Raw genomic sequence first — 20,490 nt, 5'->3', positions numbered from 1 at the left:
TTAAATTTTCCTTCTACTTCAATCTAATGGCCACTCTTTCCAGCTTCTCCTCCCACCCAAACCCGAACCCGGATCCGAGTTTCATCTCCCCCATGCTCCAGCCGTACCTCGAACATCAGCAGCAACATCGGATTCAACCAGACCCGCCGCCGGAGGAAGAGAGCCCCTATAACGCCGTTTCCGATGCCCAAGTCCGCGATTCTCCTGCTAATGACAGTAGTTCCACTTTCCCAAACCCTAACCCTATTTCTCACGCTAGGCCGGTCCCTGCCCCTAGCCCAATTAAACTCCTCCACGTTTCGTTCAACCAGGACTACGGCTGCTTCGCCTCCGGAACCGAACGTGGGTTCCGAATTTATAATTGTGATCCCTTCCGTGAGATATTTAGACGCGATTTCGAAGGTAACGGTGGCGTGGGCTCTGTTGAGATGCTGTTCCGGTGCAACATCCTGGCTTTTGTAGGTGGAGGCGATTCACCGCACTATCCATTGAATAAAGTTATGATTTGGGACGATCATCAAGGCCGTTGCATTGGAGAATTGTCCTTTCGGTCAGAAGTGCGTGGTGTTCGATTAAGGAGGGATCGAATTGTGGTTGTTCTCGAACAGAAGATTTTTGTGTACAATTTTGCGGATTTGAAGCTCTTGCATCAGATTGAAACGATTGCAAACCCGAAGGGACTATGCGCAGTGTCACAGATTATGGGCTCCTTTGTATTGGTTTGTCCAGGGTTGCAGAAGGGACAGGTCAGAGTGGAGCATTATGCGTCCAAGAGGACTAAGTTTATCATGGCTCATGATTCCAGGATTGCATGCTTCACGCTGTCACAGGATGGGAATTTGCTGGCAACTGCGAGCAGTAAAGGGACGCTGGTCAGAATTTTTAACACCCATGATGGGAGTTTACTACAAGAGGTACTTTATAGTGTGTTGTATATATTTGAGATGACGAGGCACAACCTTCACCAAAACCAAATTACCTCTTTTGTCTTGAAATTGGTATTTTTTGTAAAAAAATTAACTTCACAGTCCCCTTTGAGTTTTACTATAGTTAACCCAATATTTTAATTTGTCTCAGAACTTAAGGTGATTGATATGCTAATGTTAGATTGTGATCAAGGTGTGTTGGATATTTGGGAATCAAAATAAAATAATAACAAGAGAAGAACAAATTGAGATTGCAAAGATCATTATTTTATTAAGCAACCAATTAGTTATTTATATAACTTAACCAAGACAGAGTCCTAATCAAACTAGAATTATAGAAAAAAGTCTACTACTAGTTGTAGATACCAAATAGAATCCTAAAAGATATAATAAAGATATTAAAATCCTTGAATACTGATTAATAGATAACATTAATCAGCTTTTTGAGCCATTCAAATTAAAACTGATTGGTTCTTAAGCTGCATACTTCATCCGCTTTCCAATGTTGAAGCCATCGAAGAATGAATAGGCTCGCTTTTGTTTGTGCATGATATATTGATGATGTCAGGAGATTTGTTCTGGTTGGCTACAATTAAATTTGTGCCCTTAGCATATCTAGGAATTTTTTTGACAAAAAGATGTTGGCCTTCCCATTTGAATCGGATAAGGAGACCTCACATAGATCTACCTGGCCTCGCCAGCCAGATGAATTTCACTAGCGCAATGCATATGCTTTGTCCTCTTCATAGCACCATTTTGTTGACGAGTGTCTGAAACTTTCTTTCGTCCTCCTACATTTGTGTGGATCAATTATAGCTTTTGTGCAGACCTACAGATCTTGTTTTGTTGAAATAAAAGCCTTGGTTGTTTCCCATATTGATTAGGCAACATATTTTGGGAGCTCTTCCTTCCATTTAACTAAAGTTTTCACCAAATTGTTTATATTCATGAAAGGTGCATCAACATGTTCCTCCTTCATTAAATCTAAGACAAAAGTTTTGCCTTGCATTTTGACTTTAAATATCTCCATGTCTTTGACATCTATGATCACTCAATTTTTGTCTTCAAACAACACCTTATAGCCTTTTTCCAACAACCAAGTAACATTCAAAAGGTTTTGATTGAGTTTAGGAACATATAAAACATCATAAATTAATTTCAATTCTGAGTGTCCTTCAATTGCTATTGCTCCGTTGTTTTTTACTTCAATATATTGTCGGTTTCCAATCCTAACTTAGAAAAGACTATCTTGTTAAGTTCTTTGAAAAGATCTCAATTATAAGTCATGTGATTTGTACAACCACTATCGACCAAAAAACTTTTTGTCGAGTTATTCAATGCAAAACATGATGCCACAAACAATTCCTCCGTTTGAGGTTGATCTTCAGTAACTTTTCCTTCACCTTGTTGTGGAGTCATGCAATCCTCTCCACGTGTCCTAACTGGCCACACTTCTGACATCTTGCTTCAACACTCCACCAACATTTATTTTGTGGATGATTTGTTTTTTGCAGTAGAGGCAAGGTGGAAAGACTTAAGTGCTATCATAATTTTTCTTGTTCTCGTCATTAAAATTGTTATGTGATTTGGCTCGAAAAGCACCCTCCGCAGATGATTCCCGCCTCATTAGTCTTCTTTGTTCTTATGCCTGCAGTGCATTTAACAATAATGCCAAGGTAATATTTGACATATTTTTGAATTTTCCAAGGTTGAGATTGTGGCTTCAAACTTTTCCATAATTGTGACCAAGATATTTTGTACAATTCTAGAACCTGAAAAATTTGTATTGAGAAGTCCGGTCTTGTTGACTGAGAAGTTTGTCAGAATATTTCTAGATCATTTCTAATTCCTTCATCCTTTGCATCTCAAATTCTCGAATTAAATTCAGCACTTGCATCCCTTTAATCATTTCACATCCATCATATTCTTTTTTTTCAAAAATTCTCAGATTTTCTTGGTTGTTTTCAGTGTCATAATACTGGTAAAGACAGAGGATGACACTGTTGTGAACAAGATTTCTTTTGCTTTTCTTATTTTGATTTTTGATTTGGGCAACCGTTGGATTGTCAGGCAGATTTGGAATTTCATATTCTTGTTCAAAAGCTTCCCACAAATCATTAGCATCCATATATTCTTTCATTTTAATAGATCGCACTTGATAATTTGTTTTTCATCAAACAATGAAGGTGCAATTGTGGTGAAAGAACTTTCCCAATTCATTCTGAAAAATTTGAAATCTGTCAGATCTCTCAAGAACGTGTCTATGATACCAATTTATTGGTTATTTGGGAAGCAAAATAAAAGAATAACAAGAGAAGAACAAATGGAGAATGCAAAAATTATTATTTTATTAAGCAACCAATGAGTTATTTATATAACTTAACCAAGACAGAGTCCTAATCAACTAAAATTATAGAAAAAGTCTACTACTAGTTGTAGATACCACCTAAAATCCTTTTAATAAATATATTATAAAGATATTAAAATCCTCGAATAATAATAGACAACGTTAAATCAACTTCTTGAGTCATCCAAATCAACAGTGTGGTTCTAGAGTCCAAACTCCAAATTGTGTGATTATGCCCCTCATTATAGCATAAGAGTTGAGGTTTGAGCTACAAGAGCAAACAAACAAGCCAAGCTGAGAATTGGTTAATTTCAAGTTTCAATTTGGCTCGTCTAGGGGATCTAAATGAGCCTTCACAATCTGCTAGAATCTTCCTGATTATTTTTTTTCTTATGGGGCTTGGGTTTGGATTAGTGATGCTTCATTTAAGTTTCAATTTTAGTAGGATAGTCCCTCATGATAACGACCTGGTTCCTGGACTATATGTGAACGAGAAAACTCTTCCTGAATCCCGAACTGGTTGGGATTGACTATATGTAGAAACTATGAGGATGTGGATACTTTTGACCACAGTAATCCACCACCATAAAACTTATCAAGCCATGTGCACTGACAGATTATTTATTCAAACCAAGCATTTATTAAACAACAAATATTTGAAGGGAACACTTTAAAATATGACACAGGTAAGGCGGGGTGCAGACAGAGCAGAAATATATAGCTTGGCTTTCTCGCCTACTTCCCAGTGGCTGGCAGTCTCAAGTGATAAGGGTACTGTTCATGTTTTTAGCCTGAAGGCTACTGCAAATGTTGGAATTGATCAGGCCAATAGCTCTTCAGATTCGAACCCTTCCGGTGTAACATCGAGTTCTTCACTTTCTTTCATTAAAGGTAAATAATTGGATTAAGTTGTTATTCATGTTTCTTTTGATAATGTATTGCAAAATGATTATTTTTCTTCATGATTAACAACAAATGAAATGATGTTACTGATTAGATTCTAGTTGAATATTTTAAAAGAAGATATCAATCTTCTGAGAGATTAAGGATTTGTAAAACTGGTTGGTTGGATTTATCTCAGTTGTGCCTGTAGTTCAGCTACCGGTAAACCAACAACAATTTAGGCACCCAAAGATATGCGAGGACTCATTCCCGAAGTAAAGTATCACACTAATTTTCAAAATTCTTTTACCAAATACAATGTGGAAATAATCAATCGAGATGTTTGAGCTGGACTTATTCACGACCTTGCTTTGATTGCGATGTATCTTGTGCAGCAAAAATATGGCATTTTGTTCCTCCAGATATTCTATTATGTTTTTTTGTTTTGCCAGTAATAGATGTAAGCAATTAAAGCTTGACATGTATAACCCTTTCTCTCAGAGGACGAGTAATTGGCATTTGCAAGCAGGTAGTTGGCATGTAGGACCTTTTGTGGGATTTTCGGCTTTAGTTGAAATTTCATTTTGTAGGAGTGCTGCCCAAATATTTCAGCTCGGAATGGTCGGTGGCTCAGTTTCGCCTGCCTGAAGGATCACAATATATTGTTGCTTTTGGACACCAAAAGAATACAGTGGCAATTCTTGGATTGGATGGAAGGTCAGTTAACTTAACCGTCTCTCCTGATTTAACGTTGTATTGGATGGAAGGGCAATTCTTGGATTGGATTGGTGTATAAATATCATATCCTGATTTTACTGAAATTACCTGCAGTTTTTATCAATGCAAGTTTGACCCAGCCACTGGTGGAGAAATGACACAATTGGAGTATCACAATTTCCTCAAGCCTGAAGACGCTTTTTAGAATATACATATATGGTGGGTATATATATATATGTGCATAAGTATTCCCATGTTTCTTCTACTCTTTATTTTCTTCTTCTTTAAATTTCTTGCCTCGTTATGATGTAAAAAATTTCTGAGTGCGGAAGTATCCAACTGCTGGAAAACTAGTTAATCTTTTATTTTTATTTTTAATAAAGAAACCTTTACAATCCTTGAAATAAGGAAAAAGTTTACCGTTTCTTTGCATGCCTTTGTCCATATGTAAGTGGCCACTTCCATATTTTATACACATCACTGATTTTTCTTTTGCAAAAAAAAAAAAAAAATTGATATACGTGAAAGCTTAGTCTAAAATCGTTAGTCGGTTTGGTTATTCTGATGTACGGAGCTTAGAAATGTCCAATTAAATTGAAATTTTTTGGTTTGGTTTTAAAAATAACTGAAGTCATGAAGAGAAACCGAAACGAGTTTAATATTTGATAGAAAAGCTCGTATTTTTGGGTTTCTGGTATTGGTATTCATAAAGGTTATTTTCAAAGAGAAAAAAGAGCTTAAAAACACTATTTTCTTTTGACAAAATCCCTTTCAAAAAATTGTCCAAATTCATATCTATTATTATCTATACTATTTTATTATATTTGAAGTACTTAAAGTAACAGTTTGGTGTCATGGTCTATTTTACTAAGTATATATATTAATAAAACGTTAAAATTTTATTGTAAGTTATATGTAGTTCAGCAGTTAGAGTCATTATTTCTTGAGTTTAAGTATATATTCAATTTTCACTGATGTCATTTTTTAATTTTTTTTATTTTTTAATTTTTTTTAAATTTATATATCAAAATTACATTGTTGTCTTTCACTATTTTTTATAATTATATTTTGATTCTCATTTAAATATAAATAAAATGAATTATAAAAAATATTATACAAGCACGCAACACGTGCATCGATGTACTAGTTATATAAAAAAGACAACACCATTTAGAAACCACCTTTGGTGAAGTCATTTTGCTATTCAAAATTTAGCTGAAATTTCTTGTTTTTAATTAATTTACCATTTATTTGATGTAAATTTTAATTTAGAAACAAATTTGTCATATAATGCTGACAAATTTATAGCTATGTAAACAAGCGTGCGTCTTCATGCGCTAGTTCTAATTATTCTACTGGTTATTGATTTGTCGGGAATCCCCAGCGACAGGTAACTAATGCGCACGAAATAATTTCCAAGTCTAGATTTTGACAGATCGCAATTTTCATTTAAAGAATATCTATTGTGGATGTAAATGAGAGCATTTAGTGAATATAAAATCTGAATAATGTTGATTGTGCTATTTAAACAAACAAGACCAGATTTCGAATTTTGAAAAAGAATAAGAAATATAATTTTTACTCACGACAAAGAAACATAATGACTTCAAAATCAAATTATAAATGCGAGAGAATCACCAAAATTGATTCACAGATATGAAAAATCATGACTTGATTTATGAACAATTTTGGCAACTTGTACCAGATTTAAAAAAAATCCAGTGATGTGCAGAATCAAATGCCATTCCCATGTTATTAATACACCATAAATCAGCTTTCACATCCATTCTCAATCATCCAAAACTTTTCTTGATTTTAGTTTTCAAGTAGTTATGGCAATCAAGGTATACGGGCATCCATATTCTCCAGCAACACAGAGAGTTCTTCTCTGCCTGACAGAGAAAAATCTTGAATATGAGTTTGTGTTTGTTGATTTAACAACTGCTCAGCAGAAGAACCAGCCCTTTATTTCAATCAATGTAAAAACAAATCCCATAAATCGATACCGTGATAATAAACTTGCGATTTTCGACTAATTCAATGGTTTCTGACATCTGTATGTTCATGTCTTGACAGCCATTTGGTCAAGTACCAAGTTTCGAAGATGGGGATTTAAAGCTCTTTGGTAAAGTTCTTTCAATCCCCAAAACCATGCAACCCAAGATTTTAGTTCGCAGTGTGTGGCACCTATTGTATTTTTGTTTGGGTGAAATTTATAAATTTGATTTTTTTAAAAAAATTTGAATAGCAACACATCATGATTCTTGTACTTTGGGATTTGCCAATGGCCATAAATGCAATGTTTAACCTCATATCTTAACAACTTTTTGACAATTTTGAATGCATTACAGAATCAAGAGCAGTAACACAATACATTGCACACCAATATGCTGACAAGGGAACCCCACTGATACATCAAGATCCAAAGAAGATGGCAATAATCTCAGTATGGCTAGAAGTTGAAGCACAGAAATTCGATGTGTTTGCTTCGAAGCTAAGCACAGAGACTCTAATGAAGCCACTCAAAGGCATGACTTCAGATGAAGCTGCAGTGGAGCAACTGCAGAGTCAGTTAGCTCCAATTCTTGATGTTTACGAAGCCCGGCTAGCCGAATCAAAATACTTGGGAGGAGACAGCTTCACATTGGCTGATTTGCATCATGTTCCTATCATTAATTACTTGATGAAAACCAAAGCTAAAACTTTGTTTGATCAGCGGAGGCACGTGAGCGCATGGTGTGCTGATATATTGGCCAGGCTTGCTTGTTTAAAAGTTCTTCATGGGGTCAAGATTTGAGTCCGAAATGAAATGTTTAAGGAAATCTACTTACTTTTAAATAAAAAATCGAGGATTTTACTAATACGGCATATGTCACAATCATCTGATATAACTGTAAATTCTCAAGAAGAAAGCGAACCCATCCATGAAACTCAATTATTGAAAAGCAATCTAAATAAGTTATCAATTTTAAAAACCCGTGAAACATACACAATCAATAAAAATAGTGATTGATTGAGAGAGTAAACTACAACAAACATTGTTAATTGTAGGGGACAAAACAAAAGAAAAACCAAAGGCAGCCTCCATTAGCACCATATCCATTCCACCATCGTCCCCTTACAAACTAGAGTATTCCGTCGTCACGAAACTATGTCAGATCATAAAGCCACAATCATTGATGGTAAACTAATAGCACAGATAATACAGTCTGAAATCTCCGCTGAAGTGCGCCATCTCTCTCAGACTTATGGCAAAGTATATGATCTCTGCGCCTGTGAAATCCATCACGATCGATCATTTCTGCATTTTGCGCTGATGTGGTGCTGTTGCACATGATTATAAATGGGAAAAGAAATTCAAACTACTTAGCAATTAAACATTTTTGTTCTTTTAACTGCTCACTATGTTTCTTGCATAAAATACCGTATACACGAGAGTTGGATATTTTGTGTGTTGTAGTTTTTGAGTCTAGATAATTTCAGGTGCCCGGATTAGCTGTGGTGGTTGTTGGGCAAGGGAAGAATTCACAAAGCTATGTGGATATGAAAAGGAGGGCTTGCGATGAAGTTGGAATCAGGTCCATAGTACTGAATCTGCCAGAGGAAGTACCCGAGGCAGAACTAATCAGCAAAGTCCATGAATTGAATGCGGATCCTGATGTTCATGGTTGGTAGTTTTCCGAGCTTGTGTATTCATTTCATTTGTTTGGTTGGATGATTTTTCTTCTTGTGTGATTGTTGAAGGTATAATGCTGCAGCTTCCTATGCCTAAACATATCAGTGAAGGGAAAATTTTGAGCGAAATATTACTTGACAAAGACGTCGATGGATTTCATCCTTCGCATATTGGCAAGTTAGCGATGAAAGGCATAGATCCTTTGTTCGTCCCTTGCACCCCAAAGGTAGTCCCATCCATGTATTGATATGACATCACACAGGCACCCTACATGCGCAGACAGGTTATTCTAACATCTTGCGAGAGTTTGTGTTCCTGAGGAAACAGGTTTGCCTAGAGCTTCTATCGCGGAGTGGCATCTCCGTCAGAGGAAAGAAGGCTGTAGTCGTGGGTCGAAGTAACATAGTTGGCTTACCAGTTTCCCTGCTACTTCTGAAAGAAGATGCCACTGTTACCGTGGTTCACTCCCGCACCAAGGAACCAGAGCGTATCATTCGTGAAGCTGACATTATCATTGCTGCAGCAGGGCAAGCAACCATGGTAACCAGACTAATCAACTTATATTTCTGCAAGTTTCTTTCAGTGTTGCTAGTCTTTTCCTTTTATTGTTACCCATAATTGTCAGATAAAGGGCAGTTGGATCAAGCCAGGTGCTGCGGTGATCGACGTTGGGAGAAATGCTGTGGATGACCCGAGTAAAAAGTCCGGTTACAGGCTCGTGGGAGACGTGGACTTCCACGAAGCGTGCAAGGTAGCTGGATGCATTACTCCGGTTCCAGGTGGCGTGGGACCGGTGACCTTCGCGTTGCTGCTGAAGAATACCTTGGACGGAGCCAAGCGGCTTATTGAGCTCTGATTTTGCATCTTTTTTGTTCCAGAAACAAATATAATATACATCTCAAATATCTCGTGTGTAAGAACAGTATTTGCCAGCTGTGGATTACATTTTTATTTAATGTGTATTTTATTGAGATTAGGACAAACAACCGGTTGAATATATATATATAATTTTGTCAGTTAAAAATAAATATTTAATTAAATAGGTTTTCATTTAAGGGTAAATTTGAATAAAATACAATTTTCCATCTTTAAATCAAGATTCAATATCTAGGTATATTTTTTTATAAATTAGATAGATAACATAATTTTAGTTTTAACTCCCCGAAAATTCAAGTTTACATTTTGTCATTTTTCTTATTTACAATGGAATAAGAGTAAAAAAAATGAGTAAAAAAATTCTTATTTTGACTCACAAAATAATTATTTTGGAGTTCCAAAAACTTGATTTGGATATTTAGATACTCCAAATTAGTAAAAAAAATATTGGAACTTCGAGGATTGTCATAAATTCAATCATTATTGGTATTTTCATGAAAAATACGTTAAGATGTGTTATTCATGTCATTTATTAAAAAAAAACATAGTTATCTCTTATCATGGAATAAGAAAAAAATAACTATTTTGACTTAAAACGTACATATTTTGGGGTTTCAATATTTGATTTGACTATTTGAATATCCAAATATTTAAGAAAATAATCGATCTTCGAACGATCGTCATAAATTCAATCATTGTTGGTCTTTTAATGAAAAGATATTAGGATGACTTTTTCATGTCATTTAATTTTTTTTAAAAAAATATAATTCCTTACTCATAACGAAATAAGAGTAAGTACTTATTTGGAGCTATAATTTACCTATTATAGGGTTTCAAATACTTGATTTGACTATTTGAATACTCAAAATGTCTAAAAAATTACTAGATCTTCGAGCGATCACCATAAATTCAGTAATTTTTGGTCTTTTCATAGAAAATACATTAGGATACTTAGTCATGTCATTTAATTTAAAAAAAAAACATAGTTCATCACTCATCATGAAATAAAAGTAAATACTTATTTTGACTTACAAAATATCTATTTTTGAGGATCCAGATACTTGATTTGGGTATTTTAATGCCCCAAATGTGTAAAAAAAATATTGGATCTCGAGCAATCACCATAAATTCAATCATTGTTGGTATTTTTTGGAAAATGTATTAGGTAGTGTTTGCAATCAATACCTTATTATTAGTATTCACCCATATTATTTAGGTAGTGTTTGCAATCACTATCTTATTAATAAGTATGATATCAAATTAAGTATATTCTTCGTGTTTATGAATACCAATAAATATTTTGCTATTATAGGGTTTCAAATACTTGATTTGACTATTTGAATACTCCAAATGTCTAAAAAAATACTAGATCTTCGAGCAATCACCATAAATTCAGTCATTGCTGGTCTTTTAATAGAAAATACATTAGGATACTTAGTCATGTCATTTAATTTTAAAAAAAAACATAGTCATCACTCATCATGAAATAAAAATAAGTATTTATTTTGACTTACAAAATATCTATTTTGATGATTCAGATACTTGATTTGGCTATTTTAATGCTCCAAATGTGAAAGAAAATATTGGATCTCGAGCGATTAACCATAAATTCAATCATTGTTGGTATTTTTTGGAAGGCGAAAATTTTTGTGAAACGATCTCACGGGTCGTATTTGTGAGACAAATCTCTTATTTGGGTAATTCATGAAAAAGTATTACTTCTTATGCTAAGAGTATTACTTTTTATTGTGAATATGGGTAGGGTTGACCAGTCTCACAGATTAAGATCAGTGAGACAGTCTCACATGAGACCCACTCTTTTTGAAAAATGTATTAGGTAGCGTTTGCAATCAATACCTTATTAGTATTCACCCATAATATTTAGGTAGTGTTTGCAATCACTATCTTATTAATATTCATCCAAAATATTTATTGATATTCATAAACACCAAGAATATACTTAATTTGATATCATACTTATTAATACTCATTCACAATACTGTTGATATGGAAAATACATAATTTTTGTCATGAGATACTTGATGTGGCCTCTTAAATACTAAAATTTGTTTATTTTTACTTTCAAAAATACACTTTATATTTAATCTTGAATAAATTATTTGACATTCATGAAATAACACTTAATTTTTGTCAGATGATAATTGATGTGGCCCATTAAATATTAAAATTTTTACCAATATTCTTTCATTATATTTATGACTATTCATTTAAAATAATCATTAATATTCATTTAAAATACTTATTGGTATTCATCAAATAATAAAGAAATACTTCATTTGATCATCCTTAGTAGTATTCATCAATAATACTTGTTGGTAATTATTCATTATATTTATCAGTATTGTGTCATTATACTTATGGTTATTCATTTAAAATACTCATTAATATTAATTCACAATACTAGTTGGTATTCATTAAATAATATGTGAATACTTTTTGATATCATCCTTATTAGTATTCATTCACAATACTTATTGGTGATCATTCATTATGCTAAGGACTATTCATGTATAATAATCATTAATATGCATTCACAATACTTGTTGATATTAATTAAAAAAATAATACTTAATTTGATAGCATACTTGTTATTGAGTGATTTGTGTTGGTGACATACGTAAAGTCAAAATATTATACATAAATTGGTACTCAAAGTACATAATTCTAGTCAATAGATGTCTTTTACATACCCTTTTTCTATTATTTGAGGATTTGAAAAACACTATTTGAGTGGCTTTTGCTAGTAGCATCGTGAAATAAAAAACATATATCTAAATTGGTAGTTAAAGTACCCAAATTGAGTCACCGGGGTACTAAATTTGGCCTTAAAAGTAACTAATTCGATCCAATAGATATTTGATGTGGCATAGTAAATACCCTATTTCATTATTTGGATATGTAAAAAAATATATTACGGAATTAATATTCAGTGTCTTTGTTGGTGGTATCAGTAAAGTCAAAATCTGATACATAAATTAGTACTGATGTACTTAATTTGAGTAAGTGGGTACTAGATTTGGCTTCATAAGTATCTAATTCGAGTCAATAGATACTTGATTTGGCCTCGTAAATACCTTTACTCCATTATTTGGGGATGTAAATAAATATATTATGGAGTTGATGTTGAGTGGCTTTTATTAGTATCATCGTGAAGTTAAAATAAGATACCTAAATTGGTACTCAAAGTACTTAATTCAAGTTAGTGGGTAGTTGATTTGGCCTCAGAATTACCTAATTCTAGTCAATATGTACTTGATTTGGAATCGTAAATATCATTATTCCATTATTTGGGGATGTAAAAAATATATTACGCAGTTGATGAGTGATTTTTATTGATGATATCGTGAATTGAAAATATAATACCTAAATTGATACTTAAAAAACCTAATTCGAGTCATTGATTACTTGATTTAGCCTCAAAGATACCTAAATCGAGTCAATGGTACTTGATTTGGTCTCGTAAATACCCTTATTCCATTATATATAAAAAGCTCTATTGTGTTATAAATTCGAGCCAAAATATTTTAACCATACCAAGTAACATATCATTGGTACCAATTATCAAATTAATGATATCATCATTGTTAAAAAAACTAATTATATTAACATCATATCAATTATATAAAATAACAAATTATTAATACCAAGTATCATATTCATGTTACCTAAATAGCACATTAATTATACTAACATATAAATGTCAAAACAATTAAGTGACCATACTATGATGGTGTTGGAACATTTTATGTTCGCAATCTTGCTTTTGATATTAACAAAACTTGTTATTGTGTTTCTAACATATTTACTCAAGTGTGAAGTAATTAAAACAAGAAGCAAGCTGAAACTGAATTTTGCACAAACTGAATTTCTGGCAAGCTTCAGTATTTTGATGATATCTCTCAACTGGATGATTCAAATGACATTACGCCAAATGGACCGATCACAAAACTCAATTTTAAACAAGTCGTACTTCACGTCAGTTGGGCAAATTCGGATGTTATCAAGGCCTAACTGATCGCTAATTACCGAACTGATTGCACGAAAACAACAATCAGTTGGGTTTGAGCAGTTGCGGTATTTTGGTCATATCGCTCAGCTCCTTTTGAAACGTCTAGCGTTCTTTTGTTTAAAATGTACTAGAATTTTTTTTTTTTTTGTTTAAAATTCGGTCCACCCATGAAAATATTTTAATAAAATATTTTACCCATGATCTAGAACATTCGCTAGCTAGCATTTTAAAATCAAATGAATAGACATAAAAATGAAATCATCGCATGAGTTACTAGACCAAAAAAAACAATAATCGTGAAACATATTCTCCTCTCCAAAACCACTCTAAAGCATAAATAAATGGTTTTAAAAATCTTTTAACGTAAAATTATAATCCATAATAATGAGTGCGGAAAATAGTAGAAGCGCTGGTCCTCGGGTTGTGTGCACCTTCAGTCCAGTAATCTCATGCGTCAAGTCCTCCCTCATCCTCACCTGCATCCATCACACCTAGTGAGTCTAAAGACTCAACACACCAAATCTTTGTAACGAGTAATAGATATAAAACCACATGCAACAGTGAAAATACTTGTACTTAAAATATCATTTCATGAAAATGCATAAACTTGAACATGAACATTTTCGTAAACATTTTCGTGAACCTTTTCATGATATGCATAACATGAACCTCACCTTTACCTTTTTCTTGATCATAACATGACATGATAACATGACATAATAACATGACGTGATTCTTTTCATGATCGTAACTTTATCTTTTCCTTGATTGAATTCAGATCGTTAATTGTGACTTTTCTGACGTGACATGACATGACATGACGATGGTACCATCTACATGAAACCACAGTACTGGGCGGCGGGGACATCAGCGACACATGATCGTCAACTGAGCCTTGGCCTATTCTTGATCATAACCTCAAATCCTCAAATCCTCATAGTCACAATTACTTCACTTTCATCAATTTTTTCATGTTTTCATCACCTCATAAAATCATGCATGAATATATTTTCTTTTGAAACCAAGCATACACCATGTATTTTAAATGTCAACTTTAATCATAACATTTCATGGACATTTAAAATAAATCATAAATAAATCATGAACATTTCATAAACATTCAAAAATGAACATAATATCATAAAAACAGCATTTAGGGCACTGCCATGACCGTTACTAATTTTAGGTGTAAAAAGACTGTTTTACCCCTAATCGTGACATTTTACGTTTCTGATTTTTTTCTTGATTTCTTGACTCTAACATGTCCCAAATAATTATTTAAGCTTACATGAATTTTTTCGTATTTTTATTTAGCTTAAATCGAGGACTTTTTAATTTAATCTTGAAACGTGATGCATTAATGCGTTTAAATCCCGAATTAAACCAAAACTTAGCATAAAATTCCCAAATTAGAAACTTGGACTTATAATAATTATTTAAGCTTAAATATAATTTTTCATAATTTTATCAAGCTTAAAACTAGGCGTTTCAATTAACTCGTCAATTAGCGTTTCGTGCGGCGATTAAATCCCGAAAAATACCAAAACTCATTATTTTGATCCCAAATTTTAAACATAACATTTTTAATATTTATTCTACCATTTCAAGTCATTAGTCACACCCGTGAACACATGGAATCAAATTTAGCTTTTTAATTTTTGTTTTGACACCTTATCGAACGCACCGAGCCATCTCCTAATTTACCCGAGCTACGCCCGAGCCGCCTTGAACCAAAACCTGACCAACCCATATAGGGACCCTACTGTGCAAGCCCAGCCCGAAAAACAACCCCTGGCCCGCTCAAAACCTTCCTGAAACTTGACCCAAAATCTGTACTTCGGATGAAACTCACAAATGAAACTCCTAGTGACCCTAGGACTCTACCCACTGAGCCACCACCGAGCCCAGCACACCCTAACCTTCCCTGGACCACGCCCAGGCCCAGCCCAGACTAACCCAAGTCCCTGGACCCACGCAGCGACCCACTAATCCTTGACAGCAACTCACGCTCAAATTTGTTGTCATGTGCCTTCCTCACTTTCCTTGAACCAGCGGCCAGCCAAGCCGCCACAGCCCCAACCCATGCTCTTAAGCACCCTCCTAGGACCCTAAAGAGTCGACCTAGCCCAGCCCAGAACCCCCAGGCCAAGCCCCTTCTTCCCTGCACGGCAGCACCCCTGCGCTGCCCCCCTTAATCCCTCTCGGTAGGACTCCTCCCCAGCCTCATGCCTCGAGTCCTAGCGTGGCTAGGACTCTTCCCTGGCCCAGACCATGACCCTGGCTAGCCGTGACTCCAAGCCAAGACCAAGCCAGCCCCTTACCCATGAAACTCGATCACCCCAAACTCATTACAGTAAAATAGATTTACAGCTTGTTTGCTTGCTTCTTATATGATTTCCGTGAGTTTGATGTGTGTGTATGTGACTTTAATTCACATAATAACTTAACTTGATCATCCCTTAATGTCATGGCAGCCCCCTAAAACATGTAAGACATGAATCGATACATGAAAACGTTAGTTCGTAGCACGTATACGTAAAAACCGAATTTTCTGGAATAAAACTTCATGTTCTTCGCACATACATAATTTAAATCAATACTATGATGTAATGGACGTGAAAAGGAAGATATTGGCGTGCCTTTGCGTCGTAAACGCACGAAATACCGACGGCGACGAAGAACGGAGAGATCCGAGGCTAGTTTCCCTTCAAACTTCGAAGAAAAAGCTGCTTCCCAAGGCTGTGTGCAAGTGTGCCGTGAGTTTGCTGCCGATGGAGTGTTTTTGTTTTCACAAATTGTGAGCGGCGTGAGTCTACGTGCAAGGACTAGGTTTTGTGTGTTATTTATATGCTAATTACTTTACTTAATAGGCTTAAGGCCTATTAACTCTTAATTAAGCCCACTAGTGCAAGTTAGGCTTTAAATAAACTCATAAAAATGGTTTTCATAAAAATAGTTAGTGAATTAAATAGCCGGACTGCTCAAAACGTCGCATTTTAGTTGAAAATTCAACACCAATAAAAATTAGTCTCGACGCATAAAATCACCTCAAAATTCCTTGTTTTAAAAAAATTATGAGAAAACCATCACCCTTATATTAAATAATTAAAATTAATTATTTAATAAAACATTTTACATTTTTCAGCCTTTGGTCTCCGTTCCTCGATCGTCACTTGAATATCCTTTTAAAAATACAGTTTAATGCAACCATGCAGAAATTATATTTTAAACATGTTAAAATGCACCACATAAATAATTCATGCAATTAAAACATTTAATTAAAAATACAAAAGAATTTAATAATTGCATGCACATGATTTGCGTGGACCTTAAAATTTTCGGGGCGTTACAATCTTCCCCCCTTAAATTGAATTTCGTCCTCGAAATTCGTTTATCCTTAATAACCCAAAGTTTAGACTTAATTCTAGTATCCAAAAAATTTCACGCTTCCACTGCGCTACTCTGATAAAACTTATGTTCTAGAAAGTCCTTACGTCTACTAGGTCCCAATTAATTTTACCTTCTAAATTCTTATTTTCAAATCGTAACTTAAAAGACCCACAATGACTTAGTGATGTTACTATTTTAACCTCGAATTTCAATTTCTCTTAAAATTCCCAAAGTTAAAAGATGGATGGTCATACTTATCGTATATTACTTTCTTATTTTATACCAAAATATTCATCAACTTATCAAATTTAAATCTTAAGATCCCAAACGCATCTGCTAATACTTGATTAAAATTTCTTATAATACTAAAACCAGGATAACCCAAGGTTTTGAATATTTTTAAAAGTCTAAATCAACTCAATTCTTATCAGTTAACCCATTCAAGTATTGCTTATTGCTAAGCTAGTCCCCAAATTCCGTAAAACTTGCAAAATCAATTCTTAATTTCCTCAAAAATCATCCTAATTGGTCCTTAATTTTCGAAAATCCTATGATTAACCCATAAATTTATGCGTTCTTAATTTCTTTCTACCGGTTTCCCATAAAATAATTTCAATAAATTTAAACTTATTTACCAAAAAATCAATGACTATAACAAATTTTACCTCTCATCAAAACTTAAAATTCCAATTTATACATTTTCTTATTTCCATGTCATTGCAAATCCTCAAATCATTATTTCTCATGAGTAATTCCCAAAAATTTATTCGACTAGTAACCATGATTCATAAATATTTTCTTAAAAAAAATCTACGTGTCCCCAAAGCATTCATAATATTCACGATTAACTTATGACCCAAAAGTAGAATGTCAATACTAAAATCCAAAAATCAACGTAGTCCAATTCCACCACAAATCCAACATGCGTTGAAATAAAATAATTTCTTATTCCGCAACGTAACACGTATAAAAATCATGAAGCATATAATCTTTTAGCATAACAAAGTCATGCAACTATGTAGGAAGAAAATCGTTTACCATGCAACCTTAAACACCAACGTCATTCACTTCAAAACGTGTATGCACATGTAGCTCAAACATATAGATCATGTAAACGTGTAGGTAACATCATAAAATCATAATAAGCATTTAAACTTACAACTTTGAGGCTTGACGACTGATCTTCCCGGCACTGATGGTGGCACAACCCTTTACAGAACCATTGGCTCTGATACCAACTGAAACGTCTAGTGTTCTTTTGTTTAAAATGTACTAGAAATTTTTTTTTTTTTTAAATTCGGTCCACCCATGAAAATATTTTAATAAAATATTTTGCCCATGATCTAGAACATTCGCTAGCTAGCATTTTAAAATCAAATGAATAGACATAAAAATGAAATCATCGCATGAGTTACCAGACCAAAAAAAACAATAATCGTGAAACATATTCTCCTCTCCAAAACCACTCTAAAGCATAAATAAATGGTTTTAAAAATCTTTTAACGTAAAATTATAATCCATAATCATGAGTGCGGAAAATAGTAAAAGCGCTGGTCCTCGGGTTGTGTGCACCTTCAGTCCAGTCATCTCATGCGTCAAGTCCTCCCTCATCCTCACCTGCATCCATCACACCTAGTGAGTCTAAAGACTCAACACACCAAATCTTTGTAACGAGTAATAGATATAAAACCACATGCAACAGTGAAAATACTTGTACTTAAAATATCATTTCATGAAAATGCATAAACTTGAACATGAACATTTTCGTAAACATTTTCGTGAACCTTTTCATGATATGCATAACATGAACCTCACCTTTACCTTTTTCTTGATCATAACATGACATGATAACATGACATAATAACATGACGTGATTCTTTTCATGATCGTAACTTTATCTTTTCCTTGATTGAATTCAGATCGTTAATTGTGACTTTTCTGACGTGACATGACATGACATGACGATGGTACCATCTACATGAAACCACAGTACTGGGCGGCGGGGACATCAGCGACACATGATCGTCAACTGAGCCTTGGCCTATTCTTGATCATAACCTCAAATCCTCAAATCCTCATAGTCACAATTACTTCACTTTCATCAATGTTTTCATGTTTTCATCACCTCATAAAATCATGCATGAATATATTTTCTTTTGAAACCAAGCATACACCATGTATTTTAAATGTCAACTTTAATCATAACATTTCATGGACATTTAAAATAAATCATAAATAAATCATGAACATTTCATAAACATTCAAAAATGAACATAATATCATAAAAACAGCATTTAGGGCACTGCCATGACCGTTATTAATTTTAGGTGTAAAAAGACTGTTTTACCCCTAATCGTGACATTTTACGTTTCTGATTTTTTTCTTGATTTCTTGACTCTAACATGTCCCAAATAATTATTTAAGCTTACATGAATTTTTTCGTATTTTTATTTAGCTTAAATCGAGGACTTTTTAATTTAATCTTGAAACGTGATGCATTAATGCGTTTAAATCCCGAATTAAACCAAAACTTAGCATAAAATTCCCAAATTAGAAACTTGGACTTATAATAATTATTTAAGCTTAAATATAATTTTTCATAATTTTATCAAGCTTAAAACTAGGCGTTTCAATTAACTCGTTAATTAGCGTTTCGTGCGGCGATTAAATCCCGAAAAATACCAAAACTCATTATTTTGATCCCAAATTTTAAACATAACATTTTTAATATTTATTCTACCATTCCAAGTCATTAGTCACACCCGTGAACACATGGAATCAAATTTAGCTTTTTAATTTTCGTTTTGACACCTTATCGAACGCACCGAGCCATCTCCTAATTTACCCGAGCTACGCCCGAGCCGCCTTGAACCAAAACCTGACCAACCCATATAGGGACCCTACTGTGCAACATGTGAGGCCCGGGGCCGAAGAGGGCGGGGGGTGATCGCCGGTGCCATCAGTTGCACGGGCAATGAGCGGCTCCTGGCAGGCTTCTAGGTGGAGGAAACATGAATGAACCAACCCACAAGGGAATGAGAGGGATTCCGAGACTGTGCAATGTAATGGACTGAACAGTTGAAGAGGGCTTAAAAGATTTGATTGGTACTACTCATATCACGAAGGTGCATCTTATTTTCGGTGGCTCATCACATAAGAACTCCAAAGTTAAGCGTGCTTGACTTGGGGAAATTTTGGGATAGGTGACCTCCTGGGAAAGTTTCCCAGGGTGCGTGTGAGTGAGGACATAAGCACGCTGGAAAGACCCGTCTTGATACAGTGAGGACAGTCGTCAAATCTGGGGCGTTACAAGTGGTATCAGAGCCGACCTCTCTTAGTACGGTGTGGTTCGGGGACGAACCAAGCGGAAGCTGGTGGGCATGTGAGGCCCGGGGCCGAAGAGGGCGGGGGGTGATCGCCGGTGCCATCAGTTGCACGGACAATGAGCGGCTCCTGGCAGGCTTCTAGGTGGAGGGAACATGAATGAACCGACCCACACGGGAATGAGAGGGATTCCGAGACTGTGCAATGTAATGGACTGAAAAGTTGAAGAGGGCTTAAAAGATTTGATTGGTACTACTCATATCACGAAGGTGCATCTTATTTTCGGTGGCTCATCACATAAGAACTCCAAAGTTAAGCGTAC

General features: G+C 34.5%; 3 protein-coding genes across 3 annotated transcripts; all 3 read left to right on the top strand.

Moving 5' to 3' along the window:
• LOC140832251 (autophagy-related protein 18a) lies at positions 1-5,241 on the top strand. The gene is made up of 4 exons (XM_073196159.1): positions 1-914; positions 3,960-4,164; positions 4,746-4,872; positions 4,987-5,241. Exons 1-4 carry the CDS (start codon positions 27-29, stop codon positions 5,075-5,077), a joined length of 1,311 nt encoding a protein of 436 aa, XP_073052260.1. The 5' UTR covers positions 1-26; the 3' UTR covers positions 5,078-5,241.
• A 1,463-nt stretch (positions 5,242-6,704) lies between these two features.
• Positions 6,705-7,750, top strand: LOC140832243 (glutathione S-transferase APIC-like). The gene is made up of 3 exons (XM_073196147.1): positions 6,705-6,851; positions 6,949-6,997; positions 7,224-7,750. Exons 1-3 carry the CDS (start codon positions 6,705-6,707, stop codon positions 7,667-7,669), a joined length of 642 nt encoding a protein of 213 aa, XP_073052248.1. The 3' UTR covers positions 7,670-7,750.
• A 135-nt stretch (positions 7,751-7,885) lies between these two features.
• LOC140832235 (bifunctional protein FolD 2-like) lies at positions 7,886-9,494 on the top strand. The gene is made up of 5 exons (XM_073196136.1): positions 7,886-8,128; positions 8,356-8,539; positions 8,617-8,774; positions 8,876-9,088; positions 9,174-9,494. Exons 1-5 carry the CDS (start codon positions 8,024-8,026, stop codon positions 9,402-9,404), a joined length of 891 nt encoding a protein of 296 aa, XP_073052237.1. The 5' UTR covers positions 7,886-8,023; the 3' UTR covers positions 9,405-9,494.
• Positions 9,495-20,490: the final 10,996 nt, after the last annotated feature.

The sequence above is a fragment of the Primulina eburnea genome, chromosome 1, assembly GCF_022965805.1.
Source record: "Primulina eburnea isolate SZY01 chromosome 1, ASM2296580v1, whole genome shotgun sequence".
NCBI classification, from domain to species: domain Eukaryota; kingdom Viridiplantae; phylum Streptophyta; class Magnoliopsida; order Lamiales; family Gesneriaceae; genus Primulina; species Primulina eburnea.
The sequence above is the reverse complement of the archived record's forward strand: the minus strand, read 5'-3'. Positions and strand labels throughout refer to the sequence as shown.